This window comes from Mus musculus, chromosome X, assembly GCF_000001635.26.
Source record: "Mus musculus strain C57BL/6J chromosome X, GRCm38.p6 C57BL/6J".
Taxonomy (NCBI): domain Eukaryota; kingdom Metazoa; phylum Chordata; class Mammalia; order Rodentia; family Muridae; genus Mus; species Mus musculus.
This window is the reverse complement of record NC_000086.7, coordinates 151,182,255-151,204,509: the sequence shown is the minus strand read 5'-3', so window position 1 is coordinate 151,204,509 and position 22,255 is coordinate 151,182,255. Positions and strand designations below refer to the sequence as shown.

At 38.7% G+C, this 22,255-nt stretch overlaps 1 protein-coding gene across 10 annotated transcripts in view; it reads right to left on the bottom strand.

Annotated features, from left to right (window-relative positions):
* Wnk3 (WNK lysine deficient protein kinase 3) overlaps positions 1–22,255 on the bottom strand; it is a 151,418-nt gene that overhangs the window by 115,685 nt on the left and 13,478 nt on the right. For 7 of the 10 annotated variants that reach the window (XM_006528871.4, XM_006528870.4, XM_006528872.4 and 4 more), the window contains one exon: positions 5,837–6,488. In XM_006528871.4, the coding sequence (XP_006528934.1) occupies positions 5,837–6,370 (534 nt within the window). In that variant the 5' untranslated portion in view covers positions 6,371–6,488. Of the gene's footprint in view, positions 1–5,836; positions 6,489–17,629; positions 19,218–22,255 lie in introns of those variants that run through there. The other 3 variants (NM_001271678.1, NM_001271679.1, XM_011247829.3) reach the window with 2 other exon arrangements.

The window sequence follows — 22,255 nt, the reverse complement described above, 5'->3', positions numbered from 1 at the left end:
TAATTATAAGAGTAGCTACGGAATTCTATCTAATATTTTCTTAGCACCTACGAATACAATCATGGCTTATTAATAAGTTTCCTGGTACAGAATTATTTTAGCTTCCTTTTCTTCTCCTACTCTTACATTGCTGGAGATATTAAACCTATAGCCTCATACTTGCTTAGCTAGTATATTATCACTAAGCTAGCTATACTCCCCATCTTTTTTTTTTAATTCCTAAAACAACAAAAATCTATGTTTGATGTACTGGTGAATTGTATTTGTTAAAATTTTACTAAAGAATTTAACTATTGTAATTGCTGTATTCATATATAACATTTTTCTGTTTCTTATGCAATATAAGGATTTCATATTAAAATTATATATAGTTATAAAATTACTGTGATTATTGTTGGGGGTTTTATATGCAGTCCAAGTTGCCCTGAAACTCAAAATCCCCCTGCCTCTGCCTCCTAAGTGTTGGGATTATAGGTATGTACCACCTACCACCACATCTAGCTCAGGCTTCGTGAACTAGGATTTAACAGTTTAACACTGAAATTTTGTGTCATTTAAATTTTACTATGATTTCTTGGCTAATATTAAGAGCACTGGATGCTTCTCCAGAGGATCCAAGTTCAATTCCCAGCACTCACCAGGAAACCCATCATCATCTGTAACTTCATTTCCAAAGGATCCAACACCCACCTCTGGCCTCCATGGGCGCCAAGCACACATGGTACACAGACAGTCATATAGGCAAAATACCAATATGCACAAAATGAAAATAAATACATCTTTTTAAAACAAACAAAAAGAAAAGTAAGGTAGCCATTTGTTTCCCCTACTGTATCTAAACCCACCAGTCACTAAGGTAAATAATTAAAAATATCAATGAGACACGTCAACCCCACACTATCCACTCCCACACTACTGCCACTCCTCCAACACTTCAGTTTTATTAAACTGCTCTAGAGCTAAAAGTAATAAATTGTTATGTTTCCCTGGGGATGTGTTCCCCTTTAGCTACATAGTCTTAACTTAGTACTTTTTGTAGTGCCTTGTGCAAACTACTGAGCCCTTAGACAACAGCTTCTGAGAGTAAAACAAAAACATATTCTTATATTTCTGTGTTTTTAAAGAAACCAAAATTCCAGATTTGTTACTACAGTTACCCAATACCATGTAGTCATCTCTAAAAAAATATATATACATATACAAGCTGGGTAGTAGTGGTGCACACCTTTAATCCTAGCACTTTGGAGGCAGAGGCAGGCCAATTTCTGTGAGTTTAAGGCCAGCCTGGTCTACAGAGCTAGTTCCAGGACAGCCAGGACTACACAAAGAAACCCTGTCTGAAAAAACAAGCAACAACAAACATACACATATATGAGGGCTAGAAAGATAGTTCAGAGATTACACACATTGCTTCCAGATGACTGGAGTTCAATTTCCAGCACCCACATGACAGTTTACAACCATAAGTAACTCCAGTTGCAGAGAATCAAACTGGTGCCCTATTCTGGACTGTGTACATCAGGCATGCACATTGCAGCTCACAACTATGTGTAACTCCAGTTCCAGGGGACCCAATGCCCTCACACAGTCAGGAAAAACCCAGAAGCACATAAAATAAAAATAAACAAATAAATCGCTGTGCTGGTGAACTAGCTCAGCAGTTAAGAACACTGGCTGCCCTGCCAGACACACTGAGTTCAATTCCCAGCAACCACATGGTGGCTCACAACCATCTCTAAAGCTATCTCTTGTCCTCTTCTAGCATGCAAATATACATGCAGACAGAACACTTATAAATAAATAAATAAATTTTTAGAAACTTAATTGATATATTGGGGAAAGACTACACAAAGCTAAGAGGTGGTGCCAATTGATAAATGCAGAAAGTAGAAAATATAAAGTTGGCATTTCAGGCAGGAGGATCAGAAGTTCAAGACCAGCTTGGGCCATCAAGTTCTAGGTAAGTCTTACAAACAGAACATCATAATCACAGTGTAAATTACCTGTGTAAAGACACCAAAGAGTACCAAAACCTACCTGAGATGTATTTCACAGTGTCAAAGTATATACTCCAAAGATATTTATTAATCTAACAAGTAGATAATAGGAACAATCTGACAGTAGGCAAGTGGTCAAAATTACCTACCTTATCTTTAACATATACCAATATCATGTATCATTGCTATTGCAGACTTAAGTAGATGGGCATCACTTTTGTGGTAGTCTTGATAAATAATGCAGAGCTTAGCTAGCCAGCCATGGCAGTGTATGCTATAATAATAGTATTTAAGAATCATAGTAGAAGGTTTTTTAAATGAGTTCTTGGTGTTTGTAAGCTATATAGTAAGACTTCATCTCAGAAAGAGAGAGAGGAGAGGGAGAAACAGCTAAGACCCTTTGAAAGTTCAAGGAAACCCTGGGGGAAAAACTGTTAAAGAAGGGGGAGCACACACAGTATAGAAACATGGATGTAATCAAATAACTGAAGAGGAGTATTTGCAGGCAAACTCATATATTCTGGTTAAGTTCAGTATTTTAGTTTATAGGGTATCTTTGTAACCCTTTTGTAAGTAGGAAATCACCTGAAAATCAGTTCAAAAAGAAACCAAGGTAGTAAAGGAGTAGCACCTCTGTTTCCTTCTGCTTCTAACCCTCTCATTTCCTTTAAACAAACCCATAGTTAAAACAGCCCTTTCATCTTTCTGCTAACTCCAATCGCCAAGGCTTGTTCATATACTAACTATACTCATTCTACTCTAGGCTTTATGAAATCTGTCTGTGTCTGCTTTTTCTCCCTTTATGTGTTCCTACCATTTAGTATAGGTCTGGCACATTGCAAGGAATGTTTGTTGACTAACCAAAAAAAAAAAAAAGACAACTGTAATAGGTCACATCCATTTCCTATTGCTACAGTAACAAATTAGCATAAACTTAGTGGATTAAAACACAGATGTATTATGTTCCAGAAATGGGAATCAGAAATCTACAGTGAGTCACATTAGACTAGAATTCAGACAGCAGCTGTTTCTTCTGGGGACCCTAGGCAACTATTTATTTCCACGCCTCTTCCAACTTTCTAGAGGGTATCTGCATCCTTTGGCTTGGTGACCTAATCCTGCAACAGCATCACTCCAAACTCTGCTTTTATTCATAGATCTTTCTCAAATGATTGCCAACCTGCTTTCCTCCTTACAAAGACTGGTGATTAGATAAAACAAGTTAAATTCACTATTTCCATCTCTAACTTAGCCTCATTAGCAAAGCTAGTTTTAACCAAGTAACGTTGAAGCCATGGCATCTTTGAGATGTCGTTATTCAGCCTACTACACATATCAATTTCTTTCTCTTTCTTTTTGAAGTCAATTCCACAAATAACTAAAAATAACTCACAAAACTATTTAGGAATTAATGATATTTCCCAGACTAGACTTGTCCCTTTCCACCATCATATTTGAGCAAGCTTCATCATTCCTAGATTCAAGAGAATCTCTTTAGCCCTGGGTCTACACTTAATATCGATGACTGGATCTGACAAAGACAAAAGGAAATAGAACTAAATAGCATTGGGATGAGCTTTAATGGAATTAACCATATTCATTTTATTGGTGGCTTAAATAGAATCTAGAAACATTTCTGAAAAGGTAAGAGAACTATTTTAGAATCAAAATTAAGTGTCCTACAGTGAATATTTTAAAAAACTGCATTTTTAAGAAATAAGATCTAGCATCTAATTCAATATTTTTCTGCCTCAATCTCCTAAATGCTGGGGTTAATTAATGCTTAACCCTTAACCATGAATTTTCGGTTACTTCTTCTACTTCTACATTATCTTAAATATAATAATATAATAATCACTACTATAATAAAAATACACATACAATGCTCACTCAACATGTTAACCTGCTATAGTCTATTGTGCCTATTTTCTCTTGCTGGTGGTTTTGCTTTGTTTTGATTTTCAGTAGCATCTTTAGTTCACAGACTCTAGCTGGAGTTGCTAGATGTCTAGGTACAACTTCAAGGAGGTCCAGGTCTAGAGGTGTAGCTCTGCTGGCAGAGAAGTTCAGCCCCTGAAAATCAAGTAGACTGGGCATGGTGGTACATGCCTGCAATCTCAGCACTTGGAAGTGGAGGCAGGAAACTCAGAAGTTGAAGATCATTCTCAGCTACATAGTGAAGTTGGGGCTAACCTGAAATATATCAGACCTTATCTCAAATAAAATATAATAATCTTCCTATACCAAACTCTTAAGATTAAATTTTAGTCTACCCAAATAGCAAACAATATAACTTTATAATGGGTGGAATCTGCGATATTTTATAGGCACCATTAGAATTTAAACAACAACCTATCTGTAGTGGCTATCTTTAGTCAATCCTAATTTTGTGATTTAGGGGTTTTTTGTTGTTGTTGTTATTGTTATTGGGATTTTTTGTTCTTGTTTTGAGGAAGTGTCTCATGTAGCCCAGGTTACATATAGTCAAGAAGGACCTTGAACTTCGGATCTTCCTGTTGTCACCTCCCAAGTACTAGAATTACAGACATGTACCACTATCCTCAGTATATGTAGTGCTAAGATTGAACCCAAAGCTTTGCTCATGCATGCTAGGGCAAGTACTGTACCAAACTGAGCCAGATTCCAAATCCCAATCTTAATTTTAAGCATCCCATATGAATGCTGATACTTTTTTCATGAGTTGGCTGAGGTCTCCTTATATTTGACCTGTATCTAGCTGAAACTATTGTCATTCTAATACTTTATATCTGATGCTGTTCTACCCCTCCTTTGTTAATAGTACTACATAAAACTGTCTGCTTGAGCTGACTCGCTAGCATCTGCAGATTCTGCTGATTCCACTTAGCTGTAATTTCAAAGGTATGAGGATAGAATAGCAAAAGAAGTTTTCAAAGAGTCAAAAAGTCTCTTTCCTGTTTGTAAAAATATCGATGAATTTCACATTTTTGTAAGAAAAAAATAAAGGTAGATCTCATACTAAATACATTCCTATCATACATTTAAATATGGAGTGTAACAATCAGACAAGATATATACACTCAATTCTTAAAATGAGATGTTAGTGAGAATTGGGGGAATTTCCTAAAGCTAATAAAAAATTTTTCCCAAAGAATGACACAACACAGACTTTTTGTTCTTAATGCAGGAAAGGAAAGCAAAGATGGCAAGTGCCTGTGACTAGAGAGACAAGTCCTACTATGACTAGAGAGAAACTAGAGGGACTGAGACAGAAAGACCACCAGTCTGAACCCAGCCTAGGCTACAGAGAGAATTCAGGGCCAGATTGGGCTATATATCGTGTATCAAAATAAATGATAAATGGAAAGCAAAAATTAGTTTTATTACCAAAGGCTGGGTATTTTTATAGCTCACTCGTAGACTACTTGCCCAGCACATACAAGACCCAAAAGTTGATCTCTAGCATCAGAATATACATAAATGAATGAATGAATAGAGGAGAGGAAGGGGTATAATTCATTGGCAAGATACTTATATAAGGCTCTGAGTTGATTCCCTGCACTGCAAAATTAAGTTAAAGGCAAAACTGGCATGGAAATATATCTCAATGGTAGACTGTCTAGCTTGAAAAGGCTCCTGATTCCATCCTCAGTGTTGCCACAAAAGAAGAGGAGGAGGAAGAGGAAGAAAAATAGAACAGTGAGGGGAAGATAATTTTTAAAAAGCTTGGCATATATTCCTAACAAGAGCATAATTTCTCAGTGATGGTAGAAGGGCTCTTTACGTCTTCATCCGGATCATTCTCGCAGTCCCGGTAGCTAAATTTGAAATTCATAAAGCCAAGAAAATTATATACGCACCTGTAGCTCACACCAAGCAACTTCAACCCATGTCTCAGTGTCCAATCCTTTATATACCGTTTTAAATGCTCCTCTTCCCAGCTCTATATCGAATTTCAGGAACCTGCCACTAGGGGAAGTTGCAACAGCCTTCATTTCTGCTTCTTCTTCCATTTCCTTTTCAGTTTTCTCCTTGAAGCAATCTTTTGAGGATTCTGAGGTTGCCTTTGAACATTGCTCATATTTAACTTCTTGCCCACCTCTTAGCACATTTGTAGGAACTTTATCTACTCTTGAAATATTTGTTGCAGCTTTTCTTTCATCTCTGCGGGAAGATTCGGCAACTTTGTCATCTTCTGTCATCTCAACACTCTTTCGGAAAAACCTCTTTCTTTCGATGTTTTCCCCGGAAGCAGAAAAGGTACTGTATTTTTCCTTTATTCTCGCTTCTACAGTCAGAGGGGCAACAGCCCGGGCAGCCCTGTTTTCAAAGGAAACTCCATCAGGCTTCTCAGAATCTTCTGTGCTAGCTGGCTCCCCAGAATCAGTGGCCATTGTAACTAAGGTTGGCACTAAATTTGTTCTTGTTTCACTCTTCAGTCTACTTACATCTCAGGTATGAGAATTTTCAGAATGTACTTCCTTTTATATGGTCATATATTCCCATAGCAACCTGAAGAATGGAAAAGAGATAGTTTTAAAATCATACAACAGAAATCATTAAGGAAAAAACAAGTCACGGGATTTAAACTTTCTTAATAAAAAGTTTATTCTTGTTGCTGTACAACTTAGCAACTAAGATAGCAGGGACTAAGTATGCGTTATCATTTTTAATATAGCTACACTGACTAGTAAACCACTTTGCATACAGCTCTTTTTTATTGGATATTTTCTTTATTTACATTTCAAATGTTATCCCCTTTCCTGGTTTCCCTTCTGCAAACCCCCTATTCCATCCTCCCTCCCCCTGCTTCTATGAGGGTGCTCCCCCACCCACCCACCTACTCCCATTTCACTGTCCTGGCATTCCCCTACACTGGAGCATCAAGCCTTCACAGGACCACGGGCCTCCCCTCAGCTGATGCCAGACAAGGCCATCCTCTGCTACATGTGCAGCTGGAGCCATGCATACAGTTCAATATGTCTTCATATGCAGAAACCTAGTTCTCAGCTCATCACAATCGCCCAAATTCAATACAGGTGCCCAAATCCTAAATACACTTAGCCATACATAAGTTGAGTAAAAATACCACATGTTTTCCAGAAGAATTTTGCCTAAGATTCTGAATTCACCTGATACTAGTTTCTTTAGTTTGTGGTCAAATATATGTAGAATCAAGTTTACTATTTTAACTATTTTACATGTAGTGCCCCATAGCATTAATGCATTATTCACAATGTTGTGCTATCTTCACCTCTTACAATATTTTATTATTTGTGTGAGATAGCGCTCTCCTACTTTCATATGAGTTCCTGGGACTAATCTCTAGCTGTCTGCCTAGTAAGCACTTTATACACTGAGCCATCTTGCTGGGCCTATCATCACTTCAATCCATTCCCAAAGCAATTTCATCATCTTAAGCTGACAGTTTATATTCATTATAGAAATTGTCCTATCCAGCTGAGTGCAATGGAATGCACCTATAGTCCTAGTTACTCTGTAAGCTGAAGGTAGAGAATCACCTAAGAATCACAAAAGAAACATACCTATTTTTATTCATGTACATATGGAAAATAAAAGTTGGTGTGCATTGAATTCTTTAATTGCTCACCATATTTTTGAGACAGGGTCTTACTATTTAGTCCTGGCTGCCTTGAACTATGTAGACCAGGCTGGCTTTGAACGTACTTACTATATTGCCATCTTCTGTGATATAAAGAAAGCAGCTACAACACTACTAATTAGGAATACAGGTAAAAAGCTTACAAAGTTTCAATGTACTACTTTGCTCCTTTTTTTTTTACATGTTTTGAGATTTTTCAAATTAAAATATTTCAGAAGGCTGTGGAGATGGGCCTGCTAGTAAAATGCTTACTTGGCAAGCATGAACGCCTACATTTAGATCCTCAGCACCCTTGGAAAATCCAGGTGCAATAATGTATGCTTGTAATTCCAGTGTTGAGGAGCCAGAGACAGGAGAATCCTTAGGATGAGCTGGCTAGCTAGCCTAGCCAAATCAGTAAGCTTCAGGTTCAGTGTCTCAAAATATAGGGTGGAAGGCTGGGTGTGGTGGCCCATAGCTTTAATTCAAGAGCTTTGAAGGCAGAGACAGGCAGATCTCTGCCTTGTCTACATAGTTACTAGGTAACCAGGTCTACATAGTAAGACCCTCTCTCTAAAAAGGTAGTGAGCAATTGAAGAAGACAGGTTAAGATACAGGCACAGGCATAGGCATGCACTTTCTGAAAAGGAGCTCAATAACACAAGAAATAATCCAAGAATTTATAAATGACATTGCATGAAATTAAAAAGCTCTGCCCAGCAAAGGAAACAATCGCCAGGTCGAAGAGACAACCTACAAAACCAGAAAAAGAAATCTTTACCAATAACACATCATACAGTAGAGTAATACCTAGAATACATAAAGAACTACAAAAATACCCAAAAATCTAAAGCATCCAATTAATAAATGGGCTAGTGTGGACAGTTTTCAAATGAATACAAATGGCAAATACATGAAAAAGAAATTTTGATATCCTCAGCAATCAATGAAATATCTATTAAAACTACACAATCTCACTCCAGTTAGAATGTTATCATAAAGAAATTAAATGTTGGGTTGGGCATGGTGTCCCATGCCTTTAATCTCATCACTTGTTAGGCAGAGACAGATGGATCTCTATGAGTTTGAGGCTATCCTGATCTACACAGCAAGTTTCACACCAGGCAAAATTACATATTGAGACTACCACCTCACACCAGTCAAAAAGGCTAAGATCAAAAACTCAGGTGACTGCCGGGCGTGGTGGCGCATGCCTTTAATCCCAGCACTCGGGAGGCAGAGGCAGGCGGATTTCTGAGTTCGAGGCCAGCCTGGTCTACAAAGTGAGCTCCAGGACAGCCAGGGCTATACAGAGAAACCCTGTCTCGAAAAAACAAAAAACAAAAACAAAAAAAAAAAAAACCTCAGGTGACAGCCCATGCTGGTGAAGATGTGGAGAAAGAGGAACACTCCTCCATTGCTGGTGGGACTGCAAGCTGGTACAACCACTCTGGAAATCAGTTTGGCGGTTCCTCAGAAAATTGGACATAGTTCTACCGGAAGATCCAGCAATACCATTCCTGGGCATATACCCAGAAGATGCTCCAATATGTAATAAGGACACATGATCCACTATGTTCATAGCAGCCTTATTTATAATAACCAGAAGCTGGAAAGAATCCAGATGTCCCTAAACAGAAGAATGGACACAGAAAACGTGGTACATTTATACAATGAAGTACTATTCAGCTATTAAAAACAATGAATTTATGAAATTCTTAGACAAATGGATGGATCTGGAAGATATCATCCAGAGTGAGGTAACCCAATCACAAAAGAACACACATGATATGCACTCACTGATAAATGGATAGCCCAAAAGCTCAGAATACCCAAGATACAATTCGCAGAACACTTGAAACTCAAGAAGAAGGAAAACCAAAGTGTAGATACTTCAGTCGTTCTTAGAAGGGGGAACAAAATACCCATAGGAGTTACAGAGATAAAGTGTGAAGCAGAGACTGAAGAAATGACCATCCAGAGACTGTCCCACCTGAGGATCCATCCCATAAACAACCACCAAAACACACACTATTGTGGATGCCAACAAGAGCTTGCTGACAGGAGCCTGATATAGCTGTCTCCTGAGAGGCTCTGCCAGTGCCTGGCAAATACAGAAGTGGATGCTCACAGTCACCCATTGGATGGAGCACAGGGTCCCCAATGAAGTAGCTAGAGAAAGTACCCAAGGAGCTGAAGGGGTTTGCAGCCCCATAGGAGGAACAACAATATAAACTAACCAGTACCCCCAGAGAACCCTGGGACTAAACCACCAATCAAAGAAAACACATGGTGGGACTCATGGCTCTAGCTGCATATGTAGCAGAGGATGGCCTAGTCAGTCATCAATGGGAGGAGAGACCCTTGATCCTGTGAAGGCTCCATGCCCCAGTATAGGGGAATGCCAGGGCCAGGAAGCAGGAGTGGGTGGGTTGGGGAGCAGGGGGAGAGTAGGAGGGGATAGGGTGTTTTCAGGGGGAAGACAAGGAAAAGGGATAACATTTGAAATGTAAATAAAGAAAATATATAATTAAAAAATAAAAATAAGCCGGGCGTGGTGGCGCACACCTTTAATCCCAGCACTCTGGAGGCAGACGCAGGCAGATTTCCTAGTTCGAGGCCAGCCTGGTCTACAAAATGAGTTCCAGGGCAGCCAGGGCTATACAGAGAAACCCTGTCTTGGAAAACCAAAAATAAATAAATAAATAAATAAATAAATAAATAAATAAAATAAAGTAAAATAAAAATTGCTGGGCAGTGGTGGCACACACTTTTAATCCCAGCTCTCAGGAGGCAGAAGCAAGCAGATCTCTGTGAGTTTGAGGCCATCCTGTTCTACAGAAAGAGTTTGAGGACAGCCAAGGCTACACACATATACACAAACAAACAAACAAACAAAACCCTGTCTTAAAAAACAACACAAACAAAAAATAATATAGTAAAATGGAAAAAGAAAAGAAAATGCTGGCCCTTATATAATGTGGGTTGTAATGTAAACTTGGCATGTTCTACATATTATGTTGTCAGAATCCTTCACTAACTTTTGTAAATAGTTAATATTTTTTGACTTTGATAATGTGGGGTATGTGTGTGTATCTGTGTGTGCATGTGCATGCACATGTTCTATGCCTGTAAATACACATGTGTTCCTGTGAGCCTTGAGTTAACATGTAAAGACCAGAGGTCAATGCCACTGCTAATTTATTGGGTTGAGAATGTAGTTCAGAAGGTTCAATGCTGTTCTAGCATGACAAAGCCCTGTGTAAGATCCATGGCATTATATAAACCAGGCTTGGAAGCACACATCTATAATCTTAGCACTCTGAAGGTGGAGATAGGGGAAACAAGGTTAAAGGTCATCTTAGGCTACACAGTGAGTTTGAGGCCAGCCTGGGCTACATGAGACCCTGTCTCAAAAAATAAAAACTACATTATTAAGGCAGTATTTCCAGTATAATAAAACAAACCTAAACAAAAACAAAACAGTAAAGTACTGCCATAAGGGAAGATACACAAAAAAAATGAAATGAAAATAGTCTAAAAATAAATCCATGTATTGATGGTCAAATAATTTTAAGAAAACGTAGCAAGGAGAGAATAGTCTTTCCAACAACTGATGCTAGGACAATTGAATATTCATATGCAAAAGATGAAGTTGGGGCATCTCAAAAACAAAATCTCAGGAGGACTACATTCATGATTTACTATGGTGCAGGAGGTTATTGCCATTTCCAACCTTTATGGAAGTATAAATCCAACATTACTTATGAATAATTAAGAGTCCAATTGGAACATTTAGAAATTGACCAGCAAGAGTGTGCTATTAAAGACATCTATGTTTAATACTAGAGCTAAGAATGAAACTAAGAGGGCTGGAGAGATGGCTCAGCAGTTAAGAGCACTGACTGCTCTTCCAGAGGTCCTAAGTTCAATTCCCAGCAACCACATGGTGGCTCACAACCATCTATAATGGGATCTGATGCCCTCTTCTGGTGTGTCTGAAGACAGCAACAGTGTACTCATCATATATATCTTTAAAAAAAAAAAAAAAAGATGGCCTAGTCGGCCATCACTGGAAAGAGAGGCCCATTGGACATGCAAACTTTATATGCCCCAGTACAGGGGAACACCAGGGCCAAAAAGGGGGAGTGGGTGGGTAGGGGAGTGGGGGTGGGTGGGTATGGGGGACTTTTGGTATAGCATTGGAAATGTAAATGAGCTAAATACCTAATAAAAAATGGAAAAAAATTTAAAAAAAAGAATGAAACTAAGAGTTCATAAAGTGGTCTATCTGGTTACATTGCCAGATCAATATCACTTAATAAGATTGCTATTTCCTACAAGTGAAAATAGGTAGAGTTTTTTTTTCTTTTTTATATTTATTTACTTATTCTGTGCATGTGCACACTTGCAGTGGCCCACTATGGGGCTTACATGGAGCTCAGAGACAACTTTCAGGAGTTCTCTTCTTTTTACCATGTGGGCAAAAGGATCAGACTCAGGTCATCAGATTTGGTAGCAAGCACCTTTACCCAGGAAGCCATCTCAGCGGCCTGAGAGCTTTTCCCACTAACTACTTATTTTGAAATAATTTTAACCTGGGGAAATAACTTGCAAGAATATATAAAGAATATAGTACAACCTTTACCCACATTCCCCAAATGCTAACATTTTGAGTGAGGTATTTTTAAAGTAAGAATAATGATACTTATTCACTTCACCTAACCAAAGGTCATTTATACAGAAACCTCAAGGCCAGAATTCTAGAAGACAGGCTTCTAAACAGCCAGAAATAGGTAAAGTTATATGATTCTTAACAAAAACCTCACATTGTTTTTGGAGTGTAGCATTTCTTTTAAAAACTGAAATTCTATCCGGACAGTGGTGGTGCACACCTTTAACCCCAGCACTCAGACAGAGACCAGTCTGGTCTACAGAGCTAATTCTAGGACAGCCAGAGCCTGTCTCAAAGGGGAAAAAATGTGATAGAGCCAGCACTCCGAGGTGAAGGCAGCGGGAATCAAAAGTTCAAGCCACCTTCAGCTACATGAGACTCTATAAAAACAAGCAAATAAAAAGAAAGAACCAGCCGGGCGTGGTGGCGCACGCCTTTAATCCCAGCACTTGGGAGGCAGAGGCAGGCGGATTTCTGAGTTCAAGGCCAGCCTGGTCTACAAAGTGAGTTCCAGGACAGCCAGGGCTACACAGAGAAACCCTGTCTCGAAAAAGAGAGAGAGAGAGAGAGAGAGAGAGAGAGAGAGAGAGAGAGAGAGAGAGAGAGAGAGAGAGAGAGAGAGAGAGAACCGTCAAATTTTGCTGGGCATGGTGGCACATGCCGACATGCCCATGTACAGAAAGATGCTGCTAAATAACCCTGAATGCAAGGTCAGCCTGGGATAGACAGGACCCTGTTTTTTTTCAACCATTCTAAATGAAATCTCTGGTCCATTTCTTGTAATCCTAGCTACCCAGAGGCTGAAGCAAAAGGATCAAACTGTAAGACCAGCCAGGACAATATAGCAAGACCCTGTCCTAAAATTGAAAGTTGAAAAGGGCCGGGTTGTAATTCTGAAATAGAGCAATGGCCTAGCATGTGAGAGGCCCTGAATTCGATCCTCAGCACAGCCCTCGGAAATCATTTTAATACTCTAAAAACATTTGACTTTTTAAATTATATGAGTATTTTGCCTGGTACCAGTAGAGGTCAGAAGATACCATCAGATACCCTGTAAGCAAAGTTGTAAATGGTTGTGAGTACCATGTGGGTGCTAGGAACTAAATCCAGGTCCTCTGCAAGAGCAACAAGTGCTCTTAACACTAAGCCAGCTCTCTAGCCCCAAAACTCTGAAATCATGATTTTTAAAAAAAAAATTATTTTATGTGTATAATTGTTTTGTCTCCATGTACACAATGTGCATGCTTTGTGCCAGAGGCCAGAAGAAGCATCAGATCCTCTGGAACTGCAGTTACAGATGATGATAAGTTGCCATGTAGCTGAACCAGGTCCTCTGCAAAAGCAGCCAGTTCTCAACCATTTGGGCATCTCTCTAACCCACCAAACCCTAAAATCTTATCCATGCTCTAATATATTGTTAAAAGCCCAATTTGCTGATATCAAATAATAGAGGCAAAAGGATATTTTACAAGGAAACAATTATAAGCCTATACACACATATATTTAACCATCACATGCCCCCAAATTACATGATATAAAACCTAACAAGCTAAAGAGAGGACCAGATACTTCGATAACAATATTTGGACAACAGTAACAAACAACCTTACCTAGCTGACATCTGTAAAACATACTCTTTAAGGAGAGCAAAAATGAATTTGTTTCAAGCACAGATAGGCATCTCTCAACTACATCACATGCTATGCAATAAAAAAGGCATCAATCAAATGTTGTCTTCTACAACAAAATAATTCAACTAGGGGATGTAGTCAGTTGGTAGTGTGCTTAGCTAGCATGAAGGAAGCCCTGAGTCTGAGGCCCAGTACCACATTAACTGGGCAGGAGGATGCAGGCCTACAATCTCAAAACTTGAGACATGGATACAAGATAAGGTATTCAACGTAATTTCTCTATATAGAGGGTTAAAGACTAATAGCCTGGGCTATATGAGCAGAGGGAAGAAGAAAAGAAAGAAAGCAGGCCTGCTAAGGAAAATAATTAAATTAGAAATTAGTAACAGAATAACAATGGAAACAGATCAATGAGAAAAATTAATGAAGGGCTAAAAGTAAGCCTTAACATTTCTTGTCAGGTGATTTTTCAACAAAGAAACTAAAACTATTTAATGAGTAAACTGCATTTTCAGCTGAAGGTACTGGGTAACTCAAGTCAATATGTGTAACAGTAAAATTGGATCCACATCCCATATCACACACAGAAATTACTTCAGAGTAGACCACAGACTTAAGATAAGAACTAAAACTATAAAGCTCTTAGAAGAAAACACCAGAATAAATCTTGGTTATCCTAGACCAGGCAAACTTTCCCAGCTGTAACAACCAAACATAGTGTCAACTGAAGAAAAAACTGACAGGAGGCTCCAGCAGGCCAACCATGAGTTGACAATCTGCCAAAACTAAATAAAGACCAGTCTGAGTTACACAGTAGGAATGTATCTAGAAAAAGAAACCAGGGGCTGGAGAGATGGCTCACTGGTTAAACGCACTGGCTACTATTCCAGAGGACACAGGCTCAACTCCCAGCATCCACTTGGCAGCTTACTGGAGTCTGAAACCCCAAGTCCTGGGAATCCAGTTCCCTCTTTGGCCTCCTCGGACACCAGGCATGTACATGGTACAGACAGACATGCAGATAAAATATCCATACACAGGATATTTAAAAGCAACGGAGCATGTCTACAAGTCAGTAAGGGGGCGGGGGGGCAGGAAGAAACTATCTCATAAAATGTTACACTTGTGTACCTCAAAGAATATCACTAAAGAAGTGAGGACAACCCATAAAGTAGAAGGAAATATATGCAAATAAGATGCAACAGATCTCTGTGAGTTTAAGACCAGCCTGGTCTACATAGAGAGCTCTAGGCCAGCCAGAGCTACTTGGTGAGACCCTGTTTTAACAAACAAATAAAACAAGCAGACAAATAATACATGAAAAGGCAAACCGATTTTTAAAATACACAGCTTAACATGTTCAAGACCCTGTGGTCAGTCATCAGCACTCTACGCCCTCAAAACGGGTAAAGGGTTTGACTATTTCTAAAGAACATGCAGCAAAGTCTCTCTTCTCTGTAGTTTTACTTTCATAGTTTCAGTCACATTCAGGAACCTACAGTCCAAACCTAATAGAAAAGGCTGGGAATAAAGCCGGACATGGTAGAAAACACCTAAATCCCAGTCATTGGAAGGCTAAGGCAGGAGGACTGCAAGTTTAGCATCGGCTATGGGGTGATACTTCAGAAAAAAAATCCACATGCAAACAAGGGGGTGGGGCATGGATGTGATGGGTGAGCGGTAAAGGTACTTGCCACCAAGCCTAACAATCTGAGTTCAATCCCCAGGATCCACATGGTAGAAGGAGAGAACTGAGTCCCAAAGTTGTCCTCTGGCCTCCATAGTATGTGCTAGTGCACACACATGTAAATAATGTAATAAAAGTTAAAAGAAAAAATTCAAAGAAGAAGCAAAAGTACTCCATTTGTATAAATTTATTATAGCATTGCCGTATTTTTCTACTGCTGTGATAAAGTACCACAATCAAGACAACTTATGTGGAATGGGTTTCTTTGGGTTCCAAAGATAAGAATCTGTTATGGTGGGGCAGTGTAGCAGGAGGCAGCAGACTAGATATGGAGGAGTCTTTTGAACCCTAAAAGTCCACTCCAGTGGCATACTTCCTCCAAAGTCACAGCTCTTAATCCTCCTACAAATAGCCACCAACTGGGGATCAAGTATTCAAATGCTCAAGACTTATGGAGGACAACTCATTCAAACCACAGCATCCTACTCCCTGGACTCCACAGTTTTATGGAGCAAATGTATTTAGTCCTATTTCAAAAGTCCCCATAGTCTTTCACAGTCTCAGCTCAGTTTTAAAGTCTAAAGTTTTTTCTGAGACTCAAGGCAATCTCTTAATTGTAACCCTTGTAAAATCAAAAAACAAATTACATACTTCCAACATACAATGGTACAGAATATACATTACCATTCTGAAAGGGAGCAAAGAAAGTATATTAAATATATGTTGGCCTAAAGCAAACCCAAGCCCAGTAGGGCAAATTCCAAATCCTGTAACTCTATGTCAAAGGGCTTAGATGACCCTACCTTCTAGCTTTACTAACTGCAGCACACCTCCCCCACCTCTCTCAGGCATCTTAGATTCCCTGCATGCAGCATGCAACTCTTCTTAGCAGATATCTCAGATTCTGGCATCTCCAACATCCTAGGGTCTCCAAGGCAATCCCAGACTTCACACTCACAGCTTCACATAATGGCCTCTCTGTTCAGGGACACCCCTGCCATATGTCTGGTCTCAGTGGCTTTCCAAGCCCTGCGCTCTACAAGAGCAGCAAGTACTCTTAACTGATAAGCCATCTCTCCGTCTACTTTTTTGTTTTAGCCTCATGCACATTCTTAGGACACAGGAAAGAAAGACTACAGAAGATTCCACAACCCCTTTACTCCTGCATCCTTCATGTACCAGAAGCCAGAAGTCACTTGGGGTGAACTCTGGTGCCCTTCAATCATATTCCTAGCTGCTTTGACTTGTTCCTTTTCAAGAACAGAAAATTCTTTAGGCCTTTTCTTCATACAAGGTAGAAAGCTAGCCATTCCCTTTTCCCCAATGCAGATCAGGCCTTGCCTTAATCACCCTAGCTCTTCCAGCACAAGCCTTGGCTGTGGTGTTCTCTTCAAAGTGTACATTTTGTGTTTATTTCTACCCCAATTGCTCTCTTTCACTATAGGCCTCCATAAGAGTGATTACTTATAACCACAACAGGTTAACTTGAAATGTCTTCCCTCAAAGAAATTAGTCCACTACGTTTTTGAATATTTGTTGATTTTTACTTTATGTGTATGAATGTTTTGTCTGCATATATATATATGCATACTATATATGCACCTAGAGACTACAAAGACCAGAAGACGGTTGTGGATCCCCTTTAACTGGAGTTATAGAAAGCTATAAGCTGCCATGATGGTGCTGGGAACTGAACCCAGCTCTCTGCAAGAGATACAAGAATGATCTCTATCCCAGTTCCTATTATTTTTCCCCTTTGAAACTTTTTGAGCTGGGCTTCTGAGGTCAGCACAGCTCTCAGCACTACTGGCTTCCAAGGTCCTACTAGGATTGAGCATTAAGCTATGCTTATAGCATTCAACCAATTTTCTAGTCCAAAGGTCCAAAGTCTTCCACATTCCTCAAAAACAAACAAACAAAAAAAATTACATGGTCAGGTCTATCACAGCAATAGTGCAGTCCCTGGCACCAACTCTGCCTTTGTTTCTTTTCTATTGCTATTATAAAAGATCACAACCAAGGCAACTTTAAAAAAGAAAGCATTTATTTTGGGCTTACTGTTCCAGAGGAATAAGATTCCATCAAGGCGAGGCAGCATGGCAGCAAGTAGCAGGCATGTTGGCTGGAGCAGCAGCTGAGGGCTTACATCTCAAACAGGAAGCATAGAGAACAAACTCGAAATAGTGCAAGGCTCCTGAACCCTCCAAACCCGCCCCTCCAGCAAGGCCTCCTAATTGTCCCCAAATAGTCACCAACTGGTCCAAGTATTCAAATGTCTAAGACTTATAAGGGATGTCTCATTTGAACCACCACAAGCATATTTTTATGGTAATAACTATATGAAGATATGAAGGTGTTTATCTATAATCTCAGTGCCTGAGAAGCTGAGATAGAAAGACTGTGAAGTTATAGGTACTCTGGGCTACGTAGACCCTATCTCAAAACAAACATATGAACAAACAAAAAAGTAGTGGTAATATTTCACCCTCATAAAACTGCCACAGAATTCAAATCACAACTTAGGTCTTCAATAATTCAGGCATTTTCTCTTACAAATAAAAGTTTAGTGAGTTTTGTGGCATTCTTTACTTCCAATTTTACATAGATTCTGGCTGGGGATCAAATTCAGGCCACCAGACTTGTATAGCAAGCACCTCTTTCCATTGATCCATTTTACCAGCAGCAGTCAGCTTTAAATATAATGGTACAGTTGAAATAAAGCATTTTGTTATAATTGTTCTAATTATTGGTCTACCTTACCTCTTAAACTTTATCTTATGTACGTGTACATAGGAATAGGAAAACTTACACTTTTATAGGATTCAGTACTATAGTTTTAGCCATGTACTAGGAACTTAGGTCCTGTGCAGATAAGAGAGTATTGCCCAATAAACACAATATTACTCATTTTGGAAATACAAATCAAACTAAAATGAAATACTACTTCATACCTAAGAGGATGACTACAATAAGAAAATACTGTAACTGGCATTAACAAAGATGTGGAAAAAGCAGATCCCTCATTCATTGCTGGTAGAAATGTAAAATGGTGTAGCTAAACATGGAACATTGTATGGTTGTTCTCTAAAAAGTTAAACAGAATTACCCCATGACACCAAAATTTGTCTGTAAAACTGCGGAAGCCCTGGGTTTGATATACAGTACATATAAAACCAGACATGGTAGACCAACAAAATGGCTTGTTTGACAAATTAAATCCCTAGGACTTACATAAAGGAAGTAGAATCAACTCCTGCAACTCTTCTGATGTCTCAATGAGCGCTATGGCCCAAGTACATATGTGCACAATAAATAAATACATAAATAAAAACAATAAATAAATACATAAATATATAAATGTTTAGTACTTTAAAAAGACTGAGCTGGAGAGATGGCTCAGTGGTTAAGAGAACTGGCTGCTTTTCCAGAGGACCAATGCTCCCTTCTGGCCTCCATTGGCACCAGATACACACACAAGTGTCACAAAGACATACATGCTGGTAAAAACACTCATACACATAAAATAGTTTTAAATTTTTATCCTGGTTAAGGCAGGAAGACCTCAAATTCAAAGCCAACCTGGGATACATAAAATACCTAGTCTCGGCCGGGCAAGGTGGCGCACGCCTTTAATCCCAGCACTCTGGAGGCAGAGGCAGAGGCAGGCAGATTTCTGAGTTCGAGGCCAGCATGGTCTACAAAGTGAGCTCCAGGACAGCCAGGGCTATACAGAGAAACCCTGTCTTGAAAAACCAAAAAAAAAAAAAAAAAAAAAAAAAACCAAAAAACCCTAGTCTCAAAAAACAAAAGCAGATCTGGCTCAGGATACAGGCCTGTAATAGCAGTCACTTGGTAGGCTCAAGAATGAAGAGCACAAATCCAAAGGCTACCAGAGTGGGTTCAAGTCCACTCAGAAACTTAACAAAATCCTATCTCAAAACAAAATAAGGAGAGACCGAGAAATGGCTCAGTAATAGGACGTGAGAGGAAAGGAAGGAGAAAGGAGGAAGGAAGGGGAGAGGGAGGGAAGGTTGTTGGCTCACACATTTAGAGCTTAGTGTAGTGATACATACCTGTAATCCCAACACTTGGTAGGCAGAAGCAGAAAGATCAGACTTTCAAGGCCAGCCTAGGATTCATGTCTCAAAACAAACAAACAAGAAATCTTAACAATTTTTTTACTAAACTCAAAACCATTGTAATATCAAATATGTTTTAAAAAACTATACTGCCCTCTCACTCCCATCTTTGTGGGGTTTTCCTTCTATTTCTGGCTATAATAAAATATCCCTTTATTTTAAAAAGTTCTTGGGTTTTTTGTTTTTTGTTTGTTTTTTTTGTTTTGTTTTTTTGTTTTGAGACAGGGTTTCTCTGTGTAGCCCTGGCTGTCCTGAAACTCACTTTGTAGACCAGGCTGGTCTCGAACTCAGAAATCCGCCTGCCTCTGCCTCCCAAGTGCTGGGATTAAAGGCGTGCGCCGCCGCCGCCACCACCACCACCTGGCTAGGTTCTTGTTTTAAAACAGTGGTTCTCAGTCTATAGGTCAAAACCCATTTGAGAGAGTCGAACAACCCTTTCACAGGGGTCACATATCAGATAACCTGCTTATCATATAGTTACATTAAGATTTATAAGAGTAGCAAAGTTATAGTTACAAAGTAGCAACAAAATAGTTTTAAGGTTGAGGGTCACCACAACATAAGGAACTGTATTAAAGGGTCATATAGCATTAGGAAGGTTGAGAACCAATAACAAGAGTAATAACTATAACTTAAGGACAAATAATGAATAAGAAAATTGAGTTCTAGGTCAAGGGTATAGCTCTGTGGTGGTGCATTTGCCTAACATACAGAAGATGCTGGATTTGGTCCTAATGGCACAAAATACTCCTCCTCCTGATAATGATAAATCTTTTTAAACCAGGTAAAGAACATCCATGTTCTGATCTCTTCCTCATGGATCCAATAGCAGCTCCTTTTCCTCCTTTTCACTTGTTTTCCTCATGGAATCAAGTCCCTTCCAGGCAATAACTTGACCACACTCATTTTTTAATTTCATTTGTGAATCTCACTGGACTAGTATTAAAATGCATATAAAGTACTTAGCACAGTGCCTGGCACAATACAATAATCAATAGATAAAAGCTTTTATTTTCCACTTCTTAATATCCCCTAGGGCAGCACTGCATTAAAGCACTATTCAAGGCCATTGAGGTGGCTTTTCAGTAAAGGTGCCTGCTGCCAAGTCTGACAACCTGAGCTCAATCCTGAGAGACTAGGGAAGGAAAGAACTGACTGATGACTTCATGATAAATGCATACCTAGTTCCATATACAAATAAATAAGCAAATAAATGTAAAAATCGTTAATAAAAATAAGGCACTATTCAACAATACTGACGAAACATTAAATGTTTTCTCAAGGAGACTCAATTCAGGAAGGCAGAAACATAATGTATTTTTAAAAGATTTTCCAGTAATAAACCATGTTGGCATTGCTGAAAAGATATGCTGCAGTGAACAAGCTATCTCTTCTGTATTCAACAAAATAGAAATGTGGAAAAGCAAAAAAGTTTACAAAAAATCAGACTTCAAATCTGGAGTTTTCTCAGGCTTGGAATCACCTATTAAGTTCAAAACTATATAATATAGCCTAAATGTAACCATTTTTCTTGTATAAAATGGTAGCATAGTAATCTAAGCATACACACACACACACACTCACACACACACACACACACACACACACACACACATATATATATATATATATATATATATATATATATATACATATATATATATAAAATACTTCTGTAGAGACCCAAATTATTATAGACAGAGACTCACAAATTTGTATCCCACTTCTATTCCCTCAACACATTTATTATATTTATTATATAAGTTTAAAGTGTTTGATTTAAAAGTTCAAAATAACTTTCCCCTAGTATTTTACCTTAGCTCTATCTATGGGGAAAAAAACCCAACCTGGATCTGGTACATTGTTGCACACCAGTAATCCCAAATAGGAGACTAAAATAGAATGATTACTTAAGCCCAGGAGTTAAGTAATAAATTTAATATGACTCTCACCTCAAAACAAGATAAAAAGTAGTACTTTGTCAACCAATGGGTCAAAGGATTTCTTTAACCTTGATAGTAACTGAAAGAAGGCATATTTAAACAGTAAAAATTGTCCATTAACAAAACTATGTCTGTGTTTTCTGGTGATCTTAGAAGGCCTGAAAAGGTTGTAAAGCACTGGTTGAGAACCACTGGTCTAAGCCTTTACATGGAAGCTGGAGCCCTTGAATGACAAAGATAATATCTATTTGCTTCACTTAGCTAACACATCTTTTTCATTTAAAAATAACCTGATTAATGAAATTACTAATTGACCTACAATTTTATGTCTTTCTCATACATACATTTTCACAATAACCACCAAGTACCAATGCACAGTCACTAACATCTAAGAATAAAAGAACAAAACTCAGTCCTTGTTCTCAAACTTGCAATATAGTATAATTAGTAGTATTATTTGCCACATTTTCCATTCTATTAGCTTTTGCTTTTATCATGTGTAAACTATCTGTTAGGTTTGAGGGTTTTGTTTGTTTTTATTTTTAAAAGTGTATTGCTATGTAGCCCTGGCTAGCCTGGAAATTACTATGTAATACAGTCTG